At 41.1% G+C, this 19953-nt stretch overlaps 1 protein-coding gene across 2 annotated transcripts in view; it reads right to left on the bottom strand.

The window, feature by feature from the left end:
* Positions 1-5253: 5253 nt before the first annotated feature.
* The window catches only part of MLLT3 (MLLT3 super elongation complex subunit), a 367858-nt gene continuing 353158 nt past the window's right edge, over positions 5254-19953 (bottom strand). The window contains exon 12 of one of the 2 annotated variants that reach the window (XM_069766027.1): positions 5254-6147. In XM_069766027.1, the coding sequence (XP_069622128.1) occupies positions 6016-6147 (132 nt within the window). In that variant the 3' untranslated portion in view covers positions 5254-6015. The remainder of the gene's footprint in view (positions 6148-19953) is intronic. The other variant, XM_069766035.1, reaches the window with a different exon arrangement.

The raw sequence follows: 19953 nt of genomic DNA, 5'->3' as shown, positions 1-19953 counted from the left end.
GGAAGGAAACCCAGAAGCCGCAGTACCACTCATCCACCAAAGGAAGCCCATAGACAGAACCAGCCGAAGTACCACTCTCGACCACAGGAGGGAGCTTGGCCACAGAATTCACAACAAGCATGCATATTGTCAACAGCATACACTCTAATAAAATGGGGTGAAGGGCTGAAACAAGCTGTATTATTATGCTCCGATAAACAGCCCAATTAACAAAATGCTCATTTATTGGTTAATTGGCAGTACTTTAACATAGGCCTAAGCAGTCGGCCAATAAAAGTAGACATGTAGACTGTTTAGACTGCATCCTTAGCATCCTGCTGCGCTTTAGTTGAAGGCCTGACCTTTCTCTCATCATTTTTCTTGGTATAATGCTAACCTTTCAGGATTATTTTTCCATAGCTTCTCTTACACTGTACTGTGCATGCCTTACCTTTAAGGTTGTGGAAAAAAAAAAACCATATGTTCCGATTTGGCAATAAGAAACTGTGCTTTTTCCTTTTCTTCAAATTTCTCAAGAAGGTTACCTTGTACTACGACTTTAATTGTTTCATTGTGGCCTTTGAAAGTTAAAAGCTGATGTATGACTAATAGAACCCATATTCACCGTGATGCTGTAAATAGCAGTGGTGGTCCCGACTTCCTTTCTGTTTCAGATACAATAGAAAACATGGCTTATTGGGTTTGTCGCTTTTATAAGAAACAAAATGAGGGAATTATCCCATAAATTAGTTCACTGATCAGAAAAGTTACAAAAGTTATTTATGGACCAAATAATATAAATGCATTGGTTTAATAACAACAGAATGTACCATTTAGATTGTGCATCAATTCGTTAAAATGCTAGACTGTTCAGTAATTCCATACACTTTAACATAAAAGTAAACCAAGTAACAGTATAACAAAAACAACCACACAAGCGGCATTTTGAAGTTTTAAACTTTCCTTGATAGAAATTGCACATTGAGAAGTGGACTATACAGCAAACTGGTTCAAGTATGCTTCATGCCAATCATCCTATAGAGTCATAACATTACTGGAAAGTACACTTGTTCATTGGGGAGGAAGTGAAAGCCTCCCTTGTTAAAAATATACACAAAAGGAAAAAGAAAATACAAAATCAACAACTCTTTGGGCTAAATGAAACTCAAAGAAATAATCTTATTAGAACACAATAAGATGACAAATTCACACCAATTTTACATTGACCAAATAAAAAATAAGAAAATGTGGCACATACCTATTAGGACCTAAAAGGAATGAGAAGTATTATGTGAATATACTGCATATCCTTAGAATACACATCTAGTCAGGCCAGGATCTTTCACCAATAGTGCAGTTATGTAATTCAGTGTTGTACAATTGCCATACACATTAACGTTATATAAAAAACTACGTGAAGGCTCTCAGGCTTTTCATAGGCATATGGATACAATGTTACAAATAGCAGATAGAGGCATTTGATGAATCAGGTACTACCGAACTGCATTAGATGTGGCAGTATATTTGTGTGTGTATCTATATATCGCATACACACGCACACATACATACAATATATATTATATACACACACATACACAGTACTAGGCAAATACTTGCAAGTGTGTAAAAACTGCTACAAAATAAAAAAATTAAAACAAAATCTAAAATCAATATTTCATGCAACCATTCTTTGCCTTCAAAAGACCATCAAACCAGCAGTTCTTTTAGGTACACTTGTACATAGTTTATGAAGACATCGGCATGGAGGTTGTGCCAAACCTGTTGGAGAACTAACCACAGATCTTGTGTAGGTGTAAGATCGCACAAAACCTTTTGTCTCCATATAATCACAGACTCGATATTGCAATAAAGGCTCTGTGGGGGCCTGATAATCACTTCCAGAACTCCTTGTTCTTCTACATGGTGAAAATAGTTAATGGCATTGTTTGCCTGAGGTCGTTGTCCTGCTGCAGAATAAATTTGGTATTGCATGATGGGTAAAGTATCTGACTGTATTTCTTAGCCTTCAGGACACTATTAATCCAGACCAAATCCTCAACTCAATTTTCTTAAATGCATACCCATGAACCACCAGCATGCTGCATGTTGCCTGTAGACACTCATTATTGTACACCTCTTCAGTTATTTTGGCAGCAAACCGCGCTTCCTGCTACAGCCAAATAGTTAACATTTTGACTCATCAGTTAAGAGCATCTACTGCTCCTTTTTAAAAGGTATGATGGTTTGGCTCTTATTCTGCCATGAAGACCATTTCTGTCAAAACCTCTAAAAGTAGATGGGTTGATGCCAGTTTTGAGCTTATAAGACAATAAACATGGAAGAGCACACCAGGTGGTTTGATTGGGATGTTGCAATGGAAGGTGGGGGGATTAGCCTCTTATCTGGAATGGTTGTGCACCCCTGCACAATTCCGATAGCGGACCTCTTCGTGCAATCCTGCTCTGTTGTTCTGGTACTGCTCCTGTGCTGTGCTTCCTGGTCTGGTCACGTGGGCCCAAGATCCACGTGATGTGACTTCACTTCAGGTCCTGTTGCCTGGAGATGAGCTCTATGGCCCCAAGCTGCTCCAGTCACAATCCCTCAAGGGGAATGTAAACTTTTTTTTGGAAACAATGTGGTCAATTTAAGGAGCGTTATGGCTATAGAGCATACTGCAATAGGTTAGTGGTGAACAAACCTTTTATTGAACCACTACGCGTTTCGGGCGCGAACTGCTACCATCCTCAGGTGATAAATATACCTGAGGAAGGTAGCAGTCCGCTGCCAAAATGTGTAGTGGTTCAATAAAAGATTTGTTCACCACTAATCTATTGCAGTGTGCTCTATAGCCATGGCGCTCATTAAATTGACCACATTTTTTCCCAAAAAAAGTTTTGAGCTCATGGCACTGCCGGACATGTTCAATCTAAAAAAAAACATGCATAACGTTCCTTTCATCAGATGCACCAAGTTTCCTTTGCCGATCACGGTGTCTACGGTTCTCAACGTTACCCATTTCTTAGTGTCCTCAATGCTGAGGAATACAGGCAGATACTTCTCCGTCATGCAATACCACAGGGAGGCGTCTGGCTCCAAATTTTATTCTGCAGCAGGACAATGACCTCACACATACAGCCAATGTCATTAAGAATTATTTTCAGGAAAAAGAACAAAGTCTTGAAAGAAATTATATGGAACCCACATAGAAAAACCACAAAAAGAGGACTAAAAATCTTCCAAAAATTCAAGAATTAATACAGCACTAAAGGACTGCAGTGCTTACCTGTCCAGGTCTTCGAACTAGTGCACTCTCAGGATGCAGTAAATCCATGTGATAAAGATGGCGGCAATACAGGTGCAAAATGCTGATGAGGCAACCACTCACAAACAAACAACTCATAGAGGGAGTGATTGCTTAGTATATGATTGCACAAAAGAGGCTCATATAGGGTGGTTCTTATGTGCAATCATAAATCAACCAATCATCCCCTCCATGAGTTGTTAGTTTGTGAGTGGTTGCCTCATCAGTATTTTGCACCTGTATTGCTGCCATCTTTATTACATGGCTTTGCTGCATCCTGGGAGTGCACTAGTTCAGAGACCTGGACAGGTAAGCACTGCAGTCCCTTTGTGATGGATAGGATTACATGAAGAGAAAGAAGGATTTGCCTAAGCCAAATCCACATATCTGTGGTTAGTTCTCCAAGATGTTTGGAACAATCTCTGCCGGGTTCCTTCAAAAACTGTGTTCTGAAGGCATAGGGTGGTAACACCAAATATTGATTTCATTTATATTTTTCTTCTGTTCAATCATTTTGCATGTGTAAACAAAAAAAATAAACTATTAACACTTATGTTTTTAAAGCATTCTTACTTTTCAACAGATTTACCACATGTATGTGTGTGTTTATATATCATGTACAGAATGCATTGAGATTGAAGTATTATCCTCGGCTTACAACTGGAAAAACTTATGAAATAACTGGATGCAAATCTTTGGCAGTAAGCCTTACACATCTTCACTGTAAAACTGCAGGTTGGGAATGTATATTTGCAAGTTATAATACATATGGGTTTTTAGAAAAGAATGAGCTAGCCTGTTGCCCATGTTCTAGAAAACCAAGACTTAAGAAACATGACACACATTGTAATATAAAATAGTACAAATAGGGAGATTGTGAATGAAAAGATGATAGCCTGACCAAAAAAATCTTCTCCTGCAGTGAATAAGTTGGAATGGGAAGATGAAGATTTTGGTTTAGGGCAAAAAGCCAAATTTCAATCTAAAATGCCTAAAAATGCCATTAATGGCATGGAAGAGTAAGCCTGATGATGGTAATAAAATCTTTTCAAGTTTTAGTACATGCGCAATAATAAAAAAGCTCCAGTCAACATTCCAGACTATTCTGCATTAAGTTTGTGAATGGTTCAGTACATAACCAATCTTGTGGATATTTGCGAAGGGATTTTGCATAATTTCATCACAACCTGTGCAACAAGTTGCATTCATAAATGCCCTATCTGGTTACTGCACATCCCAAGAGGTCACTTCTTTATTTCTTCCACAAGGAAGCAGAAACCGAAGCCAGTGCCTTTCCACGAAAGAAAAGAGTAATCCTATTAACAAAGCAAATAATTGGGGGACAAATGAGGCAAGTAATGTGGGGACTAAAATGAAAAAATATATAATTATATAATTCCTTAATATAAAGACATGATACATATGTAAACAATACAATGGGTATCCAGACATCACTTAAAAAAATTGATCCCAATACAAATTACTGTATATTTTTATGGACAAAAAATTTAATTTCCAAATAGAAAAAAAGTTGACATTAATGACCAGCAGATCGGTGAACACAAAAAAAAAAAACAACTAAATAGCAAATGCCATTTTGTCCATGGTAAGTAATATGTAATGTAACTGTCAGACAAAGACAGGGAAGATTTTGTAATAAATAGTCCCAAATAAAGAAATCTCTACATCAATAGCATATGGCAGGGCAAGATCCTTTTCAACAAGGAATCTGCAGACTGCCTTCACCTCTTGAAGAGCTGTGTTTAGTGCAGACACACACACATATATATATATACATATACACATATACATACACACACATATATATACATATATGGTCTGCATAATATATATATATATATATATATTTTTTTTTTTTAAATAGGGAAATCGTTTTAACATGATAACATGAAAGAGAAAACATTGCGAAGGATACAACCACAATGAATTGAATGGACAAACATTGCAAGACTCAGATCAGCCCAAAGCCTATTTTTTTTTTTTTTTATCATGACATCCAAATATTTTATCCAGTAAGGCTACACGTCACATAACACATTTGGCGCATTTCATTTGAGGAAGATCCTTACAACGATGTCATGGAATCAAGCAAGGATGAAGCTAAAGTTGAGCTTGGTCCACCTATGGATCTACTTGTGATAAGCTTTTCTTGAATCAGTAAAAATAGAAACCAAGTATTTGCTGTGTGAGCGGAGCAATGTTCTGGTGATTAGTCATTAATTCTCTGACGGCAGTCTTGCTCAAAAAATGGAGCGTGTACTTTAGGATGTACATAATGGACCTACTAGCATCTGGTAGTGTCAATCCCACAATGATGTTTGGAACCTAGATACGGTAATAAATAGATCAGTCACATAGTAAGGCAGTGTGTGTGATCAAGTGTGTGTGTCACGTGGCAACACACTAAACTGAACACCTCAGTTCATGAAAGAAGTAATGTTGTGCATGTCTTTTTTTCAAGGCTTTCCAGGTTTAATCTCCAAAAAATGTTTATTCAGTGTGAAGTCGATCCTTCTTTAAACGTGGTTCGCAGTATACCTCTCTAGGCATAACAAACAAGACTAGTGAAAAACATCCCAGGGATTTTTTTTTTCCATGTCGTTCTTTAGAGGATCCAGATCTTGTTAGTGTATTCCAAACACTTCTAATCAGTTCAGTTGTTGCATTGACTCCAGTCTTGTAATTGTCCATGTAGGCAGGTTCGAATCATACCCTCAGGATGCTCCAGAAGTTTCTAAGTAACTCTGTAATTTACGGACTGTGGTTTTGTCAAGGGAACAAAGGTCAAAGTCAAATGTTGTGTTTGTAATGTGGAAGTGCCCAGTTTCTTCAATAAGGTTAACTATCTGTAAGATGCAACAAGAAAGAAAAAAATATATTAGTTACATGGCAATAGATTTACTCTGCTCACTTAATAGTGCGCCGTAAATGCTTTTAGCTAATTTACATCAATGTTCATTACAATTATCAGATGTAACGTTTCTGCAAAAGCATTACTTACTATGAAAACCTCAAAGTAACACCTCAACATGCAGAACACAAGAAGACATTCTAATTTTGGGTGTCACAGATGGGCATTCAGCCCAAGAAGGGGGGGGGGGGACACCTTTAAGTTGGTTTCCACCAGTGATAATGCTCATTTACTTCTGCAGGGGCATACCCTATTTATCTTGACATCCCAATGAGAACCTCACAGATGGCTATGCGTTCCGAATGAGCAATACAACCTATTTATCGTGACATCCCAATGAGAACCTCACAGATGGCTATGCATTCCGAATGAGCAATACATCCTATATATCGTGATATCCCAATGGGAACCTCAGCAGATGGCTATGTGTTCTGAATGAGCAATACACCCTATTTATTGTGACATCCCAATGAGAACCTCAGCAGATGGCTATGCGTTCCAAATGAGCAATACACCCTATTTATCGTGACATCCCAATGAGAACCTCACAGATGGCTATGCATTCCGAATGAGCAATACATCCTATATATCGTGATATCCCAATGGGAACCTCAGCAGATGGCTATGCGTTCCGAATGAGCAATACATCCTATTTATCATGATATCCCAATGAGAACCTCAGCAGATGGCTATGTGTTCCGAATGAGCAATACAACCTATTTATCGTGACATCCCAATGAGAACCTCACAGATGGCTATGCATTCCGAATGAGCAATACATCCTATATATCGTGATATCCCAATGGGAACCTCAGCAGATGGCTATGTGTTCTGAATGAGCAATACACCCTATTTATTGTGACATCCCAATGAGAACCTCAGCAGATGGCTATGCGTTCCAAATGAGCAATACACCCTATTTATCGTGACATCCCAATGAGAACCTCACAGATGGCTATGCATTCCGAATGAGCAATACATCCTATATATCGTGATATCCCAATGGGAACCTCAGCAGATGGCTATGCGTTCCGAATGAGCAATACATCCTATTTATCATGATATCCCAATGAGAACCTCAGCAGATGGCTATGTATTCCGAATGAGCAATACACCCCATTTATCGTGACATCCCAATGAGAACCTCAGCAGATGGCTATGCGTTCCGAATGAGCAATACATCCTATTTATCATGATATCCCAATGAGAACCTCAGCAGATGGCTATGTGTTCCGAATGAGCAATACATCCCATTTATCGTGACATCCCAATGAGAACCTCAGCAGATGGCTATGCGTTCCAAATGAGCAATACACCCTATTTATCGTGACATCCCAATGAGAACCTCACAGATGGCTATGCGTTCCAAATGAGCAATACACCCTATTTATCGTGACATCCCAATGAGAACCTCACAGATGGCTATGCGTTCCGAATGAGCAATACACCCTATTTATCGTGACATCCCAATGAGAACCTCAGCAGATGGATATGCGTTCCGAATGAGCAATACACCCTATTTATCATGACATCCCAATGAGAACCTCACAAATGGCTATGCATTCCGAATGAGCAATACATCCTATATATCGTGATATCCCAATGGGAACCTCAGCAGATGGCTATGCGTTCCGAATGAGCAATACATCCTATTTATCATGATATCCCAATGAGAACCTCAGCAGATGGCTATGTGTTCCGAATGAGCAATAGTGCATCCTGTTACATCACTATATTAATTAAAGAGGTTGTCTCACTTCGGTACGAGTGCACAGCTTTCCAACCTCCATGCTTCCTGCTAGTTGGGAAGCGGTCTTTTCCAGCAACATTGACAGGATCAACAGCATAGTAGTGCCACTGTTAACAAAAGTACCCTATTTCATGTTGCAAGCACAGACAGCTTTGCTTCTGCAGCTTGAGAAAAGCGCCGTGACAGTGAATTCGGCTGGGATCAGAAGCTCACAGTTCCAGCCAGCTTTAGAACAGTGATTACAGGTTGTATTAGAAAAGGCTTGTAAGCGCTGCACTCTATGATGTCCCATCCGGTCAGCACTGAGACTGCAGCTGTGGCCACTAAGTTAGGCAATGAGCAGTACACAATCTTTCTATTTTTTAGAAAAAATTATTTGTAGTAAAATATAAATTGCAAGCACTTTACAGTTTTAACCATGTGTGATGATGAGAATAACAATTTAAAAAATAGGCTGTTACTCTAAAGCGGATGCTGAAGAAATAGGGGTGCACCATGAAAAGAAAGCCATTCGGTAAGATTTGACTTTTCCCTAGTGAACAAATTAATTTCAACAGTCCTAAATCGCTTTAAATTTTCTTCTGGATTAGCTATAGCTTTTGATCTTGCAGAAAACTGTAACCCACACAGATGTGTGGTAATTCTGCGCTTTCACTGCAACGTCTCCACATGGAATTGTACTAGTCACTATGGCAAATTATACGGTTTCACTCTTCTTTTTATATTTGCATTGTTTTACTGCAAACTGAAAATAAGGTAAAGAAATATGTATGTGCATTTAGAGTTTTTCAAGAAAAAAAGAAATGCACTGTTAAATTAAAATATTGCAGATCATACTAAACATCTATTAATGATCATACATGTTTAAAAGTATTAAATACATTTTTATTATTCTCCATTTCACACCAGCTTTCAACCCCTCTCCATTATATTAGCACTTTATTAGCAAGGTGTTGAATGTTATGCATTATCAGTTTACAAGGATTGGTCAGGTACATACTTTTAAAGCCAGTGAGTGTAGTATTGGTCAATACAAAATTGTGGCTCAAAACTTTAACTTGACACTTAAAGTGTGCCCATCATTACATTGGTTTTTTTTAATGATAAGTAATACCTAGCATGTCCTTCAGATTGTGATGGTCTCAGAACCAAGACCAATCACTCAAAAGCCAGTTTGGAACACGCAGCTCATCTGGCAGAAGCGTTGGAGCTATTGCCTGCACGTGCTCACAGAGCGATATATAGGCACAATTGAAAGTATATGAGCACAAGCACTCTGGCCAAAGGCCTATAAATTTTCTATTTAGTTTGTGCACCACTCTGCATGCAATCCTGGCTGACAGGCTGGGAGTAAAGACCTAGGCCCATCAAGTTCAACCTTTCTCCACCAATTCTCTTGGTGAACCACCAGGTCTCAGGAACTAAACACCCACACATCTGAAGGATATGTTATAAATAAGAGATAGACATTCTAACACAGCACACACCATTGAACGCGCTAAGAAAGGTGACAAGTTACAGTTTTTGGCATCAAGATATCTTGTGGCATTGTGAATGAGTCAAGTAAGAAAAAGCGATATCTACAGGTGCTTCTCACAAAACTAGAATATACCATAATCAAAAAGTTAATTTCTGTTATTCAATACAAAAAGTGAAACTTATTATATAGAGTCATTACAGAGTGATCTATTTCATGTGTTTATTTCTGTTACTGTTGATGATTATGACTTACAGCCAATGAAACCCTAAAAGTCATTATCTCAGTAAATTAGAATAATTAAGAAAAACACCTGCAAATGCTTCCTAAGTGTTTAAAAAGGTCCCTTAGTCTGTTTCAGTAGAATCTACAATCATGGGGAAGACTGCTGACTTGACAAATGTCCATAAGGCAGTCATTGACACACTTTACAAGGAGGGTAAGCCACAAAAAGTCATTGCTAAAGAAGCTAGCTGCTTACCGTTGCTTCCAGGTACATATGAATTGGCCAATTTACGCACTAAGCTTTCTCAGTTTTTCATATTTCTAGTGCAGTAATGCAATTCAATTTTCACATTTCATATTTGCATGCTATGGCGCTACAGAGTGCTGTCTATTTGTTTCCGTGTTTATGAGTTGGTGAATCTAGGTTAGCATCTGTTCACACTTAGTTTATGTTTTGACTAGATGGTGGCCTGATTCTAACGCATCGGGTATTCTAGAATATGCATGTCCACGTAGTATATTGCCCAGCCACGTAGTATATTGCCCAGCCACATAGTATATTGCCCAGCCACGTAGTATATTGCCCAGCCACACAGTATATTGCCCAGCCACACAGTATATTGCCCAGCCACACAGTATATTGCCCAGCCACACAGTATATTGCCCAGCCACACAGTATATTGCCCAGTCACGTGATATATTTCCCAGTCACGTAATATATTGCCCAGACACGTAGTATACTGCCCAGTCACGTAGTATATTGGCCAGTCACGTAGTATGCACCATATCCCTGTTAAAAAAAAGAATTAAAATAAAAAAGTTACATACTCACCTTCCGGAGCCTCCCGATTGAAGCGGCCGGTTACCGATGGTCCTCGCGCGCTCCGGTCTGAAGAGTGCATTGCGGTCCCGCGAGATGATGACGTAGCGGTCTCACGAGACCGCTACGTCATCACCTCGCGAGATCGCAGCATGGACCGGTTACCGGAGCATCGCGAGCGGGAAAGGCCTGTTGTGTATCTGAGGGGGCCGACGGACAGTGAGTATAACACGAGTTTTAATTTTTTTTTATTATTTTTAACATTAGATCTTTTTACTATTCATGCTGCATAGGCCGCATGAACAGTAAAAAGTTGGTCACACAGGGTTAATAGCAGCGTTAACAGAGTGCGTTACACCGCGGTCAACACTGCCATTAACCCTGTGTGAGCGCTGAACTGAGGGGAGTATGCGGGCGCCAGGCACTGACTGCGAGGAAAGAGCGGCCATTTTCTTCCGGACCAATCAGCGACTTGGATTTCCATGACAGACAGAGGCCGCGACCAATAAATATCTGTGACAGACAGACAGACAGAAGTGACCCTTAGACAATTATATAGTAGATGTGACGGTCAGTTTTTTAAAATTTGTATTCATTAGCCTTCTGACTGAGCACTCCGCCTTATAGCCACAGGTGTTTTAGTTACAGCAGGGCCACTACCCCTCCATAGAGAGATAGATTTTAGTCTAAGAGAGGACTCACTTTAGGTTCCCATTCAGATGAAGACTTTATTCTAAGAGAGGAATGGCAGTGTTAGGTCCTGGAAAAGAGAAATGCCTTACCGTGGCTTCCAGGTACACATGAATTGGCCAATTTATGAGCTAAGCTTTCTCAATTTTCCGTATTTTTAGTGCAGTAATGCAATTCAATTTTCATATTTACATGCAACGGTGCTACAGAGTGATGCCTTTTGTTGTTTGAGTGTTTATGGGTTGGTGCCTCTAGGTTAGCACCTGTTCACACTTAGTTTATGTTTGGATGTGACGGTCAATTTTTGGAAATTTTCAAAACCCTAACCATGACATACAAAGCCATCCACAACAGGAGTCCTCCATACATCTGTGACCTCGTCTCCCGGTATTTACATGCACGCAACCTCTGATCCTCACAAGATCTTCTATACTCCCCTCTTATCGCCTCTTCCCACAATCGCATACAAGATTTCACCCACGCATCCCCCATACTCTGGAACTCTCTACCACAACATAGCAGACTCTCGCCTACCATGGAAACCTTCAAAAAGAACCTGAAAACCTACCTTTTCTGACAATCTTACAACCTGCAGTAACCATCAAGAGACTAAACCGCTGCACGACCAACTCTACCCTCGCCTACTGTATTCTTACCCATCCTTTGTAGATTGTGAGCCCTCGTGGGCAGGGTCCTCTCTCCTCATGTACCAGTTGTGACTTGTATTGATTAAGATTATTGTACTTGTTTTTTATTATGCATACCCCTCCTCACATGTAAAGTGTCATGGAAGAAATGGCGCTATAATAATAAATAACAATAATTGATGCAGTATTTGATGCAAGAGGAGCCCCGACCAAGTATTGAGTGAATTTACTGAACATACATTTCAGTAGGCCAACATTTTGGATTTTAAAATCATTTTTCAAGCTGGTGTTATATTCTAATTTACTGAGATAATGTCTTTTTGGTTTTCATTAGTTGCAAGCCATAATTATCAACATTAACAAAAATAAACACTTGAAATAGATCTCTCTCTAATGACTATATAATATAGGAGATTCAATTTTTGTATTGAAGAACTGAAATAAATGAACTTTTGATTATATTCTAATTTTGTGAGAAGGACCTGTATATGCAATACATCTTGAATTTAAACTTATCCTATAGCTAAAATACAAGTTTTAGTTCTTAGGTCTTTTTTCTAGCAAACGAATCAGAAGAAGAGCAGTTAAAAATTTAATCAACCCCTTCTAATAACTCAGTCAAATATTTAAGAACATCTGGATCATTGAGATTTTTAGTCTATTTCATTATGGTGAGTTAAGATTTGTGCATGTCACAGTTTCTTCTCGAGTCAAGATTTATAGCTGCAACTATCCTTTTTATTTTTTTCAAAATTTTCTGTTTCTATGCAACTCTGCACGAAGGTGCTCACAACTGCTAGATTTTAAAATATGCCAGGTGTCTACTTACGGTAGGGAACACTTAAACAACATAATGTAACTCCAAGTCAATCGCACTTCGGTGAAATCAACCTGTCCAGTTATGAAGCAACACCGATTGTGAATTAATTTCTCCTGCTGTTGCACTAATGGAACAGGCAAGATGTAGTAATGAGAGGCAAAAACCAAGGCAACCCCTTAAAAAAAAAAAAAAAAAGTAGTTCTGCAGTGGTTGACCACAGACCATTTCTCTGTTCTCATCCTTTTTGGCTGTTGTATTGGTCACTTTAGCATTTTGTCACTGCTCTCACCCCTAGAAGTACTGCACAGTAGTATGAGTCAGTGTCTACAACCCACAGAAGTTGCTCAGCTAGTGCAGCACATCCAGGATGTACATTAACGCTAGCTGTGGCAAGAAGGGTAGCTGTGTCTGTCAGCACAGTGTCCAAAGAATGGAGCAGATTCCAGGAGACAGGCCAGTACACCAGAAGGTGTTAAGGGCCATAGGAGAGCAACAACCCAGCAGCTGGTTCGCTACCTCCACCACTGTGCAAGGAGAAACAGGAGGAGTAGTGCAAGGAGAAACAGGAGGAGCAGTGCCAGAGCTCTGCAAAATGATCTCCAGCAGGCCACGAACATCTGTGTCTGCTCAAACTGTCAGAAACAGATTCCATCAGGGTGATATGAGGGCCCGACGTCCACAAGTAGGTGTTGTGCTTACAGCCCAACACTGTGCAGGAAGATTGGCATTTTCTAGAAAACACCAAGATTGGCAGATTCATCCATGTGTTCTTCATGGATGAGAGCAGGTTCACACTGAGCAAATGTGAGACATGACATGAGTCTGGAGACGCTATGGAGAATGTTGTGCTGCGAGCAACATCCTCCAGCATAACCAGTTTGGCAGTGGGTCAGTAATGGTGTGGGGAGACATTCCTTTGGAGGGCCGCACAGTCCCCCATGTTTCTAACCAGAGGTATCCGGACTGCCATTAGGTACAGATACGAGATCCTTAGACCATTGTGAGAACATATGCATGTGCACTAAGCCCTGGGTTCCTTCTGATGCATGGACAATGCTAGGCCACATGTGGCTGAAGTGTATCAAGAGTTCCTGTATGATGATAACATTGGTGCTGTGGACTGGCCTGCCCGTTCCTCAGACCTGAATCCAGTCAAGCACATCTGTGACATGTCTTGTTCCATCCACCAAAGCCACGTTGCACAACAGACTGTCCAGGCATTGACCGATGACTTTCATAGTTTTCCCAATTTTTCAGACTGACTGACCTTAATTTCTTAAAGTAATGATGGCTATTCGTTTTTCTTTACTTAGAATTTGTATTATGGTAAGAAAAAAGCAGCTAAGTAAAGAAAAACGAATAGCCATCATTACTTTAAGAAATGAAGGTTAGTCAGTCTGAAAAATTGGGAAAACTATGAAAGTGTCCCCAAGTGCAGTGGCAAAAACCATCAAGCACTACAAAGAAACTGGCTCACATGAGGACCGCCCCAGGAAAGGAAGACCAAGAGTCACCTCTGCTTCTGAGGATAAGTTTATCCGAGTCACCAGCCTCAGAAATCGCAGGTTAACAGCCGCTCAGATTGCCACACAGAGTTCTAGCAGCAGACATCTCTACAACAACTGTTAAGAGGAGACTTTGTGCAGCAGGCCTTCATGGTAAAATAGCTGCTAGGAAACCACTGCTAAGGACAGGCAACAAGCAGAAGAGACTTGTTTGGGCTAAAGAATACAAGGAATGGACAATTAGACCAGTGGAAATATGTGCTTTGGTCTGATGAGTCCAAATTTGAAATCTTTGGTTCCAACCAACGTGTCTTTGTGCGATGCAGAAAAGGTGAACGGATGGACTCTTCATGCCTGGTTCCCACCGTGAAGCATGGAGGAGGTGTGATGGTGTGCGGGTGCTTTGCTGGTGACACTGTTGGGGATTTATTCAAAATTGAAGGCATACTGAACCAGCATGGCTACCACAGTATCTTGCAGCGGCATGCTATTCCATCCAGTTTGCATTTAGTTGGACGATCATTTATCTTTCAACAGGACAATGACCCCAAACACACCTCCAGGCTGTGTAATAGCCCATTTGACCAAGAAGAAGAGTGATGGGGTGCTACGCCAGATGACCTGAAATCCACAGTTACCAGACCTGAACCCAGTTAAGATGGTTTGGGGTGAGCTGGACCGCAGAGTGAAGGCAAAAGGGCCAACAAGTGCTAAGCATCTCTGGGAACTACTTCAAGATTGTTGGAAGACCATTCCCGGTGACTACCTCTTGAAGCTCATCAAGAGAATGCCAAGAGTGTGCAGAGCAGTCATCAAAGCAAGAGGTGGCTACTTTGAAGAACCTAGAATATAAGACATAATTTCAGTTGTTTCACACTTTTTAGGTAAGTATATAACTCCACATGTGTTAATTCATAGTTTTGATGCCTTCAGTGTGAATGTACAATTTCCATAGTCATGAAAATACAGAAAAATCTTTAAACGAGAAGGTGTGTCCAAACTTTTGGTCTGTACTGTATATATACATATACACACTGCTCAAAAAAATTAATAAAAAGAACACTAAAATACCACATCCTAAATATCACTGAATGAAATACTTCAGTTGCAAATCTTTATTCATTACATAGTGGAATGTGTTGAGAACAATAAAACATTAAAATGATCAATGTAAATCAAAATTAATATCCCATGGAGGTCTGGATTTGGAATGATACTCAAAATCAAAGTGGAAAATCAAATTTCGGGCTGGTCCAACTTCAGTGGAAATGCCTCAAGACAAGGATGTGATGTTCTGTTGTGTGTGTGTGTGGCCTCCACATGCCTGTATGACCTCCCTACGACACCTGGACATGATCCTGATGAGCTGGCAGATAGCCTCCTGAGGGATCTCCTCCCAGACCTGGAGTAAAGCATCCACCAACTCCTGGACAGTCTGTGGTGCAACGTGATGTTGGTAGATGGTGTGAGACATGATGTTCCAGATCTGTTCAATCGGATTCATGTCTGGGAAACGGGCGGGTCAGTCCATAGCTTCAAAGCCTTTATCTTGCAGGAAATGCTGACACACTCCAGCCACATGAGGTCTTGCATTGTCCTGCATTAGAAGGAACCCAAGGCCAACCGCACCAGCATATGGTCTCAAAAGGTATCTCAGGATCTCATCTCTGTACCTAATTGCAGTCAGGCTACCTCTGGCAAGCACATGGAGGGCTGTGTGACCCTCCAAAGAAATGCCACCCCACACAATTACTGACCCACTGCCTAAACGGTCATGCTGAAGGATGTTGCAGGCAGCAGATCGCTCTCCATGGCATCTCCAGACTCACATATGCTCAGTGTGAACCTGCTTTCATCTGTGAGGAGCACAGGGCGCCAGTGGTGAATTTGCCAATCCTGGTGCTCTGTGGCAAATGCCAAGCATTCTGCACGGTGTTGGGCTGTGAACACAACCCCCAACTGTGGATGTCGGGCACTCAGACCATCCTCATGGAGTCGGTTTCTAACCGTTTGTGCAGACACATGCACATTTGTGGCCTGCTGGAGGTCATTTTGCAGGGCTCTGGCAGTGCTCTTCCTGTTCCTTCTTGCACAAAGGCTGAGGTAGCGGTCCTGCTGCTGTGTTGTTGCCCTCCTACAGCCGGCTCCACGTCTCCTGGTGTACTGGCCAGTCTCCTGGTAGTGCCTCCAGCCTCTGGACACTACGCTGACAGACACAGAAAACCTTATTGTCACAGCTCGCATTGATGTGCCATCCTGGATAAGCTGCACTACCTGAGCCACTTGTGTGGATTGTAGAGTCCGTCTCATGCTACCACGAGTGTGAAAGCACAACCAACATTCAAAAGTGACCAAAACACCAGCCAGAAAGCATTGGTACTGGGATGTCGTCCCCACCTGCAGAACAACTCCTTTATTGAGTGTGTCACACATTCACCCCTCAAACAATAAATTACATATTTCTTCATGCTCCACAACCTATAGTATATCAAAAACATTATAAACCACATATATACATTGACACCTCATATACAAGCTATATTTAAGCTGCAAAATTTATATTTGTCACAATATATACAGTACAAAGTATATACAGTACACTATAATATAGACTGTAGAAGAAGGGAAATGCCCAGGTGGTTCTCTCTCTCTTGCCTTGCTGGATTCCTGGGACAAGGATGGACTTCCACACATGGCTGAGTATACTAGGCCTCAGGGATAGCTGAGACATAGGTGGGAGGGCTGATATTGTAAGTGTGATTTGGGTAATTTAGACAAGTAATTCATGGTGGGTTTTTACTGTGATATTGTTATATTATTGTATACTGTAGTGAGATTACTGTATTAGACTTGTAGTAATGTGGACAGAGAAAAGCAGATTGCTAGCCTTGAATCACAACTGCTGAAAATGAAAAATCATTGTGTTGATATGGAAGCACAGCTGACTCAGTCTGGGGCTGAGATCAAAGTTGTGAAGGAAATGGCAGCAGCTAGTGATGCCATTATAAGTCTGGTTTCACATTTGCGTTTTTTGCCGCTGCGTTTAAACGCATATAAACGCATGCGTTTTTTCTCCTATATTTAACATTAAAAACGCATGCGGTTTTTTGTACACGTTTGGCCGCGTTTGACGACGCATGCGCCGTTTCTATGCTTACCTTTTTTTGCGGAAATGCAACATGTAGTAATTTCTAGAGGTGTTTTTTTGCTGCAAAAAAAGTATTGCTGTCTATGTAAACGCATGCCTTTTTAAGCACATGCGTTTGGTTGCGTTTTTAAACGCATGCGTTTCAATAGAAAAAAAACAAGTCTACACACTGATAAGCCACCCCCCACCATCAAGGTGATAAAGGGATCCAAAACCTACCCCTAACCCTAGGGATCGAAACCCTAACCCTACCCCTAACCCTAAACCTAGTGATCCAAACCATAACCCTAGGGATCCAAACCCTAACCCTAGCCCTAACCCTAGGGATCCAAACCCTAACCCTAACCCCAGGGATCCTTAGCCCTTACCCTAGGGAACCAAACCCTAATCCCTAACCCTAGGGATCCTAACCCTAGGGATCCTAACCCTAACTCTAGCCATTTCTATTTATAGTGGGTTTTCTAGTTGATTTTTATGATTGGCAGCTGTCACACACTAAAGACGCTTTTTATTCCAAAAAATATTTTTTGCGTTACCACATTTTGAGAGCTACAATTTTTCCATATTTTGGTCCACAGAGTCATGTCACACGACCTCTGTAGTCCCATTGGCGGTGTCTGGATCTTGATTTTTCTCTTGTGAAATTTCTCATCATGCGTATCAAAAACGCGAACGCAGGAAAAAACGCATGTAAACGCGTAAAAACGCAGCTTTTTTTTTACCGCATACGAAAACGCATGCATCTAAAAAACGCAGCGTTTGTACGCGTTTACATGGTTTTTTTTCACCACCTGTGGATGTGTTTTAAACGCTGCGTTTTTAAACGCAAATGTGAAACTAGCCTTAATCAGTGCAGTGTGGGAGCTGGATATTAGCTCCCAACTGATTACTTTTCTGCAAAATATCATCAATGATTTTTCAAATGTGGTGTCGGCCTTCTCTTTGTCTCTGAAAACAAGGTCCAATCCCCGACCAATTGTGCCCTGTGCAGGGCAAAAAGGGGGGAGTGATGGAACAGGTGAGGGATCAAATATTTTATAAAATTTTGATCCAATATCGAAAAGTAATGACAGATATGTGCAGTCTAAATTACAAAGAAAGTGCAAACATAACATTGTTAAGAGTGCATCCTTTGTAATGGAAGAGTTTAAAAGTTCCAGACAGAAGGAAATATGTTCTGTCCGGGCCCCTAAATCAGGTATGACATGTGTTAGATGTTATGCCTGTGCTGGCTCCGGCCATATTGCCAGGTACTGCAAATGGCCGGGTACAATGAAGGAGAGGAAATGTCATTCTGTGAAATGATTTAAATGTGGTCACTTTGGACATATTGCAAGGAACTGTTACTGCACAAGTAATTGTGAGGGGCCTAGCAATATTGTCAAGGAGAAGAGGCATTTTCACAGACAATGGCATTTCCTCTCAGTCTGTGCCCTACCATGTGCAGACTCCTCAAAATAGCCGATTACAACCAGAGAGGCTAGTGAGGCCTTGATGTAAACTCAGTTTTCAGATTCTCAGTCTGGCCTCTGGTCTTTCTGATTGTCTGCTTTGTTTTAGTTTCTTTTAATTTACCGTCACATTAAGCGACGCTGCGGCGATCTAGACAACGATCCCGATCGCTGCAGCGTCGCTGTGTGGTCGCTGGAGAGCTGTCACACAGACAGCTCTCCAGCGACCAACGATGCCGAAGTCCCCTGGTAACCAGGGTAAACATCGGGTTACTAAGCGCAGGGCCGCGCTTAGTAACCCGATGTTTACCCTGGTTACCAGCGTAAAAGTAAAAAAAAAAAAAAAAACACTACATACTTACATTCCGGCGTCTGTCCTCTCCGGCACTGTGCTTCTCTGCACTAAGCGCCGGCCGGAAAGCAGAGTACAGCGGTGACGTCACCGCTGTGCTTTCCGACCGCTGCGCTTACACAGTGCAGAGAAGCAGAGCGCCGGAGAGGACAGACACCAAAATGTAAGCATGTAGTGTTTTTTTTTTTTTACATTTACACTGGTAACCAGGGTAAACATCGGGTTACTAAGCGCGGCCCTTAATAACCCGATGTTTACCCTGGTTACCAGTGAAGACATCGCTGAATCGGCGTCACACACGCCGATTCAGCGATATCTGCGGGAGGTCCAGCGACGAAATAAAGTTCTGGACTTTCTGCGCTGACCAACAATGGCACAGCAGGATCCTGATCGCTGCTGCCTGTCAAACTGAACGATATCGCTATCCATGACGCTGCAACGTCACGGATCGCTAGCGATATCGTTCAGTGTGAAGGTAACTTTACTCTTCTTCTATTTGCTAAGTTTGCTCTTTTGTCATTGTAATATATTGTTAGACCAGTGTGGTTTAGACAGGAGGCAGAAGGGCCTTATCTGAGGTGCAATGTGATTGCAATGATAACAGGATTTGTTAGTTGTTGGTTGTTTGCTGTTTTCTATCAGACCCCCAGTGAAGAAAATGAGGTGTATTTGCTGGTTCTTATATTTTTAGCTCCAGTTTTCCATAGAATTCTTAAGGTACCGTCACACTGAACGATATCGTTAACGATATCGTTGCTTTTGGTGACGTAGCAACGATATCGTTAACTAAATCGTTCTGTGTGACAGCGACCAACGATCAGGCCCCTGCTGATACTCACATTCCGATGTCTGTCAC

This window comes from Ranitomeya imitator, chromosome 1 (genome assembly GCF_032444005.1).
Source record: "Ranitomeya imitator isolate aRanImi1 chromosome 1, aRanImi1.pri, whole genome shotgun sequence".
Lineage (NCBI taxonomy): Eukaryota > Metazoa > Chordata > Amphibia > Anura > Dendrobatidae > Ranitomeya > Ranitomeya imitator.
Note: the sequence above shows the minus strand (reverse complement) of the source record. Positions and strands in the feature narration are given on the sequence as shown.